This window comes from Saccostrea echinata, unplaced genomic scaffold (assembly GCF_033153115.1).
Source record: "Saccostrea echinata isolate AGI-Se365-2 ecotype Australia unplaced genomic scaffold, CSIRO_AGI_Sech_v1 ptg000002l, whole genome shotgun sequence".
Lineage (NCBI taxonomy): Eukaryota > Metazoa > Mollusca > Bivalvia > Ostreida > Ostreidae > Saccostrea > Saccostrea echinata.
Genome location: NW_026889751.1, coordinates 26,127,625 through 26,137,799, shown reverse-complemented (window position 1 = coordinate 26,137,799; position 10,175 = coordinate 26,127,625). Strand labels below are relative to the sequence as shown.

The 10,175-nt window shown below is 33.7% G+C and overlaps 1 protein-coding gene across 1 annotated transcript; it reads left to right on the top strand.

The window, feature by feature from the left end:
- Window positions 1-4,415: 4,415 nt before the first annotated feature.
- Window positions 4,416-9,769, top strand: LOC133178192 (uncharacterized). Its single transcript, XM_061312942.1, has 4 exons — window positions 4,416-4,458; window positions 5,512-5,666; window positions 5,884-5,952; window positions 9,494-9,769. Exons 1-4 carry the CDS (start codon window positions 4,416-4,418, stop codon window positions 9,767-9,769), a joined length of 543 nt encoding a protein of 180 aa, XP_061168926.1.
- The last annotated feature ends 406 nt before the right edge of the window (window positions 9,770-10,175 follow it).

The following is a 10,175-nucleotide window of genomic DNA, read 5'->3' as shown; positions in this document are numbered from 1 at the left end:
GACTTATTATATCTTCCCTAAGCCAGAAAAGGTTTTACTATCAGAAAGTTTGACCATTTTTTGACAACTATTTGTGTGCTGACTACATGTTTCATATATGTAACAAGAATTTATGTAGTAGACAATTAAGTTAACGGTTAATTAATGGTCCCTTGTACATAGTTGTTTTCATAAGCAAGAGTTGTCTAGCCTTGGTGGCTGTTTATTTTTGCATGAAGTCAAAAAAATAGTCCTTCGCTATTATGACTGTTGAAAAGCATCTTAAGGAAAATATAGAGGGATTAAGAATCATTTGATGAATTAGTGCAATTATGGCAAACTTGCGAAGAATTAACGGGTTTTATTTCCAAGGAGGGGGGGGGGGTGTCGTAGGAAGGAGAGACCCATAAAATACAAATGTTCCAAAAATTGACACTTAAGCCGACCGCATTAATAGCTTATTTATGAAAGATGTAGAAACGGAAAAGATATTTACAAAATTACTAGACTTTGACCCGTGCGTGCACGGGTTGACATTGTTATGAATGCATCCATGTGCATATCAGATATTTACAAAATAGATACATCGACACATTGATATTGTAAGGTACTTTTGAGATAAACAATGAATGTGAATATAATTCTGGGATTTTTTTGTTTTTGTTTTGTTTTTGTTTGTTTGTTTGTTTGTTTTTTTTTTGCAAAATTGTTGCGTAACGGCATAGCGCAAAATGGCTTTGACCACCAGTTAGCTATAAATCAAGTCATGAGTTAGAATCACGCCGGAGCTTACATAAATTTCACCTTTCCAAACAAATTTAATAAAAGAAATTATGGATATTCATTGAAAATATGACAACAACAAAGAGTTCAGCACTGCTGATACCTATAAAGCGTAGTTACCATGACAACCTTTACATATTTAGAAGAACAGGCTGTCCCTTCTATATAACGTACTGAAGATCAATAACAATAAATTACATATTTCATCCACTTTTTTTTGAGAGTTAAAGAAATTTTTAGAGGTGAATTTAGATATAAACAATAAAATGCTTTCTTTGATGGTTCACGTGGGAAATGCACGGCGCAAGCATTGCAGGGGGTGTTCACCGTACACGTATTGTTGACAGACCAGGGTCCGAGGTCATTACATGTATTTACATAATAAAGCTATAAACCTACAATAATGCTATTGATTTCACTGCACTTCTAAGAAATATAATGTGAATTTTTTGCATGGAATCAAATATTTCTTTGCCCTTAGTTTATGTTTCATATTTACCGCGTTATAAATTTCAGCAGTGAAGGTAAACATGGCGAACAAATTCAAGTTGCAATCATTTAGACACATTTCAAATTGAAAATATCGGTTATATTGACGTTCTTTAATTACTTCGATTTATTTCAAAGTTAAGAAATGAAAATAATGTTCTTGTAATTTTTGGCGGAAAAGAATGCTTACTTCACCAAGATGTGATTCTAGCTGGAGTTGTAACACCCCCCCCCCCCCTTTCCCCTCAAAAAAGCATAAAAGAAAGGAAGGATAAAATAAAATCGGGTAGTTACATTAATATTGCACCTACGATCATGAGCTTTTTGCCCCCGTTGAGATGGCCAGAGACATAAATAACATATAATAAATGTGTCTCCGAGATGGCGAATGATTACCCACGTGGACACAATATCACATTTGTATGGATAAACTCAGAAAGATAATACAAATACGTGTAAATTTTCATTGGAAATTTGCTATATATTCTGTTCATATATATTTATGATTTCTTATATATATTTATGATTATTTATTTTCTTATTAGAGAAATTATAAAATAACAAATATATAATTATCTACTTAGTACTTCTTTTGTCTCCTCTGATTTGAACACCGTGATTTAGCGTGAATGTAATGCGCACGCGCAAGATTGTAAAATCCAAAAAGTCCAGATGATTTCCGGGATTTTTTGTGGAATTTTCGTTGATTATTAATTAGCGAAGGCTAATTGAGAAAAAATAAAAACAAATTGGTAATCTTCAAGTATCAATTATGTTTAAAATATATATAACAAAAGACAGTACTCTTCCGATTCATCGGTATTAAAGGCCAAAAAATCGAGTCTATTATTTTAATATAGTAGTATAGATTTGTTAAAAAACATTCTGATTGTACACACAAGTATTCCGAAGTTGATATTAAAAAGATTCTCAAGTTTCTGATTGACAATATCTATGTAGTTTTTAGAGATCAAGTCTTCCTACAATCTGTTGGAATTTCCATGGGTAGTAATTGTGCCCCGTTATTAGCAGACCTATTTTTGTATTCATATGGAGCAGAATTTATTCAAAAACATCTATATGAAAAGAAGAAGTCTTTTGCTGTGGCCTCCAATCCAACATGAAATATGGAGATAAAAATAGATGGAGATAATATTTAGATGTCGACGACGTTTTATTTATATTATTAACAATATTCATTTTCATCCCTACGTTGATTTGATATATTCCTTTAACTCGAGGTACCGCAGAGTCTGACACATCTGTTTCATATTTGGATATTTTACTAGAAAAAAAAACGTGGTAACCTGACAAAAAATCTTTATGATAAAAGAGATTACTTCAACTTTTCTATCACCAACTTCCCTTATTTATGTAGCAATTAGCGACCATAACGCAATAGATTCCGTAATGCAAATTTATAGGGTGCTATTTACGGCGCAAGATTTTCTGCGCATGGTTGGGGAGAATTTCTTCACTTTCCAGCTATCTTTCACTCCCTTATTCTAGACCAACCTTTCTTTAACCAACCTGTATATTTTGTCCACCTCCTAACCCTTTACACGCAGTCGTCTCTAGAGACCAATAAACTCGCTTGTTCTGAATTTTCTGCCATCCGACAAAAAAAAAAAAATCGAAACAAGGAAGTTTATGGGTCTGTAGGGAGTGAAAGATATACAGTTGATAGACCAATGCTGGGAAGTGGAGAAATTCTCCCCAACCGTGCGCAGAAAACTGTTGTTTTTCATACAAATAGTTAGACCATTATTTTCTCACTGAATTGTCTACGGATTTTTCTGTTTTTCCGATCATGACAAGGAGCACGCGGCGGGTGTGACCGGTCGACAGGGGATGCTTACTCCTCCATGGCACCTGATCCCACTTCTAGCTGGTGTTTTTAGAGGTCCGTATTTGCTCTGTTCCAAATTTGTGTCGTTTTAACAGACTTCTGAGCTTGATTACTGTTCGTTATCTTCATATTTCATTGTATCTCTCATATAATTAATGCATTAAATTTTGTATCATTTGCATCATGCGCGGATCTAGAGGGGGATGGTGGGGGGGGGGGGGTCCGTCCCCCTTTGAATTTGCAGAGTTGTTAAAAGTATATACTTAAGCAAATAAATTATGCATGGACCCCCCCCCCCCCCAGAAAACGTGGACCCGACAACGAAATAGGTGTTTTTCACGTTTGGGAAATGGATTTTCTTTTTCTTTTTTTGGCTTGTGAAGAAATTTCCTGAGTTAAATACGTTTGGGAAGGGAAGTTAGGTTTTCCTTTTTTTTTTTTTGCTTGTCAAGTTGGCAAAAAAGAATTTTTTGGGGTTGGAATTTTTTTTTGACTGGCTGGGATCCCCCCCCCCCCCCCATTTATATATTTAACATTTATATGAAAATATACAGGTGTTTACAATGTACTTTTTTATTGCCCAATGAGGGTCCTTAATTGGTAAATAAACGAATAAAATTGAATTGTTATAATCAAAAGTGAAATGTATGAATAGCTGACGGCATTTTTGTGAACCCTCCAAGCCCCCCCCCCTCCCGATTGAAACAATATGACGCTTTTCAAGTCAATTAGACTCAATTTCATTTGATTTATGTAAAATTAGTTTCACATAAGTTAAGAGGTTTAAAAATGTGTTTTATACCCTTGGATGTTTCATAAACGGTCAAAGTATTTATCCTTCTTTAGAAAACACCTATAAATAATGTACATGATAAGAAGACCTAAAATCACTTTTACGTTTATGTGATTTCGTTCAGTGTGTACTTATTAGCTTATTCAAGCAACACTTTGCATAAATGTTTTGTTTACTTTCTTGTCCCCACACTGGGCAATGGTCAGTATGTGATAGGGATTTAGAAATTCCGCCTCCAATATATAGCTCTAAGATCAAAAACTGGAACAAACTCAACACACAGTTCATTGGAAGCCATCCAGCAGACGATTCCTGCATCCCGGACTGACAATTCATGTATTGTGAAATCCTCCAAAATTTAAGCGTATATAAGTGGTTTTTGTGGTCAAACTTGATAACACGTCCAGCGGATAAATATCCGGATTTTATATACACCTCGGAGCGTGTATTTACCTTAGATACTGACCAGACCTACGAGCTGCTGACATTGAAATCGCTGTAGGCATATTGTATTTTGTAAAAATGGACAAAATGGAGAAAGAAGCAGAAAAAGTAGATCCACGGGGTAAGTATTGAAACTATACATTGTATACAGCTTTTTTACCCCTTCCCTCTCCCCTATACTATATATATACATCATTTTTAAAGCAAATGTGATCTGCAACTGATACCCTGATAAAGTATTTTCAAAATATTTAAAAAAAAATTACATATACAATTACTTTTTGTAATTTTAAGTAAAATGCAAGCGAGAATTTATTTTAATAAAAATATTGAACCACGCCCGTTTTATTTTTTATCGATTTCTGGAGTCCATCTTTCCTTGCGCTACATATTTACTCTTGAGATTTGTTTAATACGTACTAGAAGTACAGATGTAGGTCATTAGGTCAATTGATCTTGTTCTGTCCGTTTGGTATTTCTAAGGGGGATCAAGGATTTGGGGAAGGGGAACAATTATTGGCATGAAAAGGGGAGGGTGTTGGTAGTTAATTTAAGGGGGTGCCGCTGGGTATGGTATCCTTAAAATCACTGGTAATAATTTTCATGACTGTATACCTCGATACAATGATAATACTTGTTAAAATATAAGCTTGAATGGATCTATGCAATATATTTCAGTAAATCATGAAAAAAAGAAGATATAATACTGTCACTGATAAGTCGACACAATCAAATTATATAAACGAATGTAAATCCTTACTTATAGAATAAATCCAAATTTTATTGGCAAAGCAGGTAAATAAATTAAAAGCAATGAGGGATTAGTCATGGAAAATTGAATGACTACGACCAGTTTAAGAAAAAAGTTTGTGATTTAGTCAAATACCTTTTTGATTTTTGTAAATATATACAAGAAAATGTTTTTAAATTCTATGTGTTGTAATACATGTGACATGAATGATGCCAAAAAGAAGGAGGCACCAATTTATATAATATATAGTAAACATCAAAAATACAAATCATTTTCAATTATGTAACTAATTGATTAACATTAAAACCTAAATTGTGATATCAATAGTCAATATTTCATGGTACAGAATGTCCGATTTTCAACTTTCTAAAGCTAGACAATAGATATCAAAAATTTTATTTCTCAATGTCATTTTTATTCTAGAAAAAGAAAGCTGCTTGTCCTACATAAAAATGATGTCTGCAGGAGTCCTGTTTCTTGGGGTATGTAGTATTGGAGTCGGTATTGCCGTGCTTGTCCTACTGGATGGCGCCAAGTACCCTCTTACATCGGGTACTGGCATCTGGATGTCTGGCAATGTAAGTGACAGTCATTTCCCTCACTCCACTACAAATCAATCATTTAGTCAGAAACTTGAGCTTTTTGTTTAGTAACAGATGGAAATCTACATATTATATGTACTACACGTATATAATATTAAAATTTTAAAAAATTAAAACGAAAGGGAAAACACTCAAAAGATCACTTTTTACTCATCAAGAAGTATATATTTAACTTCTTTATTATGCATTTCAGCATATAGCCTTCGGGTGTGTGGGAATTGCTGCTGCTATGGCAACGAATGAGATCACGCAGATGAAATTGGTGAGGTGTATTTTAATTTTACCCCCTCCCCAATTTAAAGATTCTGTATATTTCCTTATATTAAAATGTTGTGCAATCAACAGGATTGCTTGATTTTCCTGATATTTTTAATGAATATTAAAGATCGAACGATCTCTCTCTGTGATAAAGGTTTGTTTTAATAAACGATTTGTTTGTTTGTTTTATAATCAATAGAATAAAGACCTTGTTTATTTTATAGCCAATAAAATAGATAAGCAAGCTGATTTCTAAGTTTACACTTTAGATAAATGACTTGTTCGAAAGTTTTCGAAAAATATTCCATAATGCGTGTCACAAAATACTTTTAAAAGATAATGTTAAAGTGTGTACAGCAAGACCTTAATCCGAGTTGACTATTGGCGATTTGCAAATACCCGCTTTCACAGATGCTCTGTATTCAATATGCCTTTTTCCATTCCTGTATGAGCCTTAGCAACACATGTGAAGCTTACCCCCCCCCCCAAAAAAAAAAAAAAAAAAACATGTACAAGGCGAGGACAGTTCCCCGTTCTGAAAAAAAAAATTTCTCAATTCTGAAAATTCATGAAAAGTCATTTTTTAAAAATTGTATTGTCAATATCATCTTTTGCACATTTGATTCCTTTTTCTTATTGAATAACTTATTGATAAATAATCTTACTATATGTTTTCAGTTATGTTTTCATTAAGGTATATGTGAAAAGAAGAGAAGAGCTTCACATGTGATTCGAACTCTATCTAAAGCTTAGGATTAGGCGTAAAGCTAAAAACGTTATCCATTAAGTTACGAAGTCTTCTCGTCACCGATGTGAGTCAATGTGCTTTAAATAAACTAATTTGTTGAAGCACATAATTTTTTCCAGAAATGTTTGATTTTCATGTACATATACATTGGGTTCAGATTCCATTTTTTTTAAACATAAAATTGATTCTACATTTTTTTAGTCATTTAAAAGCGAATGTAGAATGGAGACTTGACACTTTCATATTCAAAATTTTTTATGTTTCCACTGAGTAGACTCATTTTCCACGCTTAACTGTCAACATTTAAGACAAATCATCAATCAATAAATCAGTCAATTAATTAAATGAATGTATTGAAGTTGACATTACTGACATCATGATTTTTGAAAAATATATTTCCAAGAGTTTTGGAAATTGAGAAATATATTGTTTCAGAGGAAGGGATTGTCCTCGCCTTGTACGCTCTCTTTCTTCGGTGACTTCATTTTTTTTTATCTTCAACTTCCCTCATTTATGTATCAATTTACTATAATCACCACTTTTTGCTTTTACATGTCTCCAAGTTGATTCGATATGCATGTTCTGCATTAGATAAAACTGCGATAGGCTGCTGACAAAGTCGATGTTACAGGGAGTATCGAAAATTCTCGCTTAACGACAAAATTTCGCAAATTTTATGGTTGTTTGCATATAAAACCTTTCGAGAGAACGTTTTTAATACAAAATTGTCAAATTGTTAGGCCATCATTATCATGTGGACTGGTCAATGCATGGATTTCTCTGTTTATCTGATCAAAACAAAGGCTTAGGACGATTGTGACCGGTCGACTAGGGCTGTGTCAATATATCGAATATTCAATACGTATCGATTTTCAGGAATGTATCGTATCGAAAAAAACTTCCAATACGTATCGGACAGGCAGTTTTCCTTATAATTCTGTAAAAAAAGTTGGGAATTTCAGTTACCAAAGATTATTTTTAACTGTTTTGAATTAAAACTGGTCAATAATGAAATAAACATTAAGGAGATAGCACATCTTAAATAACTATTACAAAATACATAGACAACTATATTTTAACATGTTATGTTAGACTCACCCAGTTTTTTATGAAATTTATGCAATAAATGTCATTTACAAGACATTTGTGAAAGACTTAATAAATAATCCAATATATCGCATATCGCTTTAAATAATATCGTATCGTATCGTATTGAAATATTTTGCTCAATACACAGCCCTACGGTCGACGTGATGCTTTCTCCTCCATTGCACCTGATCCCACCTCTGGTGTTTTCAGGGAACAACGTTTGATCTCCTTGCAAATTGGATTGTTTGACTGAATTTTTAAGCTTAATTTCCGTAAGATCTTCACATGAAATATGAAGAAAACGAACAATTATCATGCTTAAAAGTTCATTGAAATAATACAAATTGTGAGTAAACACGGACCTCTAAAAGAATCAGAGGTGGTATCAGGTGCCATGGAGGAGTAAGCATCCCCTGTCGCACCCGCTGTGTACATGCTCTTTGTCATGACTGAGTAAACTAAGAAATCCGTCGTCAATTCAGTGTGAAAATAATAGGCTTACAATTTGTATGAAAGACGAAGTCAACAATCGATGACATATTATATTTGCAAACAAGATCATAGTATATATCATAGAATTTGCGAAATGTTGACTTCAAACGAGATTGTAGATATCATTGCCTCATTAACTTGTTTATCAGTAGCCTGCTCCCTTTTAAAAATACTCAGTAATTCGTACGAAGAACATGCTCTTGCGCATCGAATCAACAACTCCATATGCAGGTATTAATGGTATATTGCTGCATAAATATGGGAAGCTGACGATAGAAATGTTGACGTCATCACGTTTATCAAAAGTTTGCTATCAATGTCTTTCTCTAGTAAAATATTCAAATACGAAGTAATTGTGTCAGACTCCATGGTGTCCTTTATTTCGAGTTTAATGGGATATATCGAATCAAGGTATGAATGAAAAAATTATTAATTGATAAAACGTCATCAATATACCCGGTATCTTAATGTCGAAATGAAGGTCACAGCAAGAGGCTTCTTCTCATTATTGCTTTTAGCACAAATAATTTGAGTCAAGGTCAGCCTCAGAATTACTATGCGCATGTCATTAATATTATTAGTATTATTAGCTAAAAAAATTCCCATAAATAATACCACTTTTCAAAATAAATATCAGAAGTCGAAACAATATTGTATTGTGTTTATCTATGCCACACCAGTGAGGCTTTCCAAAAAAAGGAACCATAACCTTAGCCTGTATGTTCTAAATTTTGACGAATTGTACATATATATATATAGTTAGATCCTCGTTAAGCAGGACTGTTTGTTCGACTCTGGCCGGGCACGCCCTCTAAAATAGATAATAATTGTTTCTCTGTCACACTCTGCAAGCGTTAAGTCCGGGGTCTTATGGATGAGACCTTAAACCTTGTATCACTGTAGACATTTGATCAGTATTTATAAAAGCTTGAGCTCGAAGTACTAGAAACTGCACATTCGGCTGATTACGTTATTCAGCTGCCTGAAAAATTCTGGCTAGGACGTACATGTATATCAATCAATCCATCGATCCATCCATCAACCAACCAACCAACCAATCAATCAATCAATCAATCAATCAATCAATCAATCAATCAGTGCGTGATATCTATCTGAATACTTCTTTCCCATTTGCATGACGATTTTTTAAAATATTTTTGATGATAATTAAACTTTTGATAAATGATGCACTGAAGATAAATAATTTTATTTTCAGCTGAATGGTCACTACGTGGTTAGTATTCTTCTGATGACACAGGGCTACCCAATGGCCACCTCTATACAGGGGCTGATAGTGTGCGCCAATGGCGACGAAAAATGTGGATCCAACTCGGACGCACTGGCCGCTCTCCAAGGTGTACAAGTCGGGATACTGGTACTGTCCTATTTCATAGGAATTGCTTCAATGGTGTTACATAATAAAAAGAAATGTGTCCTGCATCCAGAATGGAAATACAGAAGAGGGTGTTGTGGGGGTTCTTCGTGTGATTGAGGGCAAGGGGCTTAACACTTAGTCAAGTAAATTTTATAACTATAGTGGTTATCCATATGACCTACATTCAGGGAGTATTAAGAAGACATATATTTTTTTAATATTATTCTCAGATTGTTGTTTCTTAATTGAAGGAAAATTCTTATCTTCCTGTGTTACTGATTTGCCTGTCATTCGTGAAGAAATAATTAATTCTTTAATGTTTGATCATATGGGAACTACAGTGTAGTCTATACACACTAGATTAGATGTGACGAAGAGAACTCTCTATGTTTTATTGTGGTCCTATATTAGCACCCCTGAGTCATGAAACTGTTGTACTGGTATCTATCTGTCGTGGTACTGTGTGCGTGAGTCAAAATCTTTTGTTATACTATTTAAAAATTGTCATAAAATGTATTTAATG

What these genes read in the sequence shown, in the direction of transcription:
- LOC133178192 (XM_061312942.1), top strand. Translation starts at nt 4,416, where the DNA reads ATGGACAAAATGGAGAAAGAAGCAGAAAAAGTAGATCCACGGG. An exon ending in AGAAAAAGTAGATCCACGGG is followed by an intron (nt 4,459 to 5,511) that starts GTAAGTATTGAA and finishes TTTTTATTCTAG; the next exon opens with AAAAAGAAAGCTGCTTGTCC. An exon ending in GCATCTGGATGTCTGGCAAT is followed by an intron (nt 5,667 to 5,883) that starts GTAAGTGACAGT and finishes TATGCATTTCAG; the next exon opens with CATATAGCCTTCGGGTGTGT.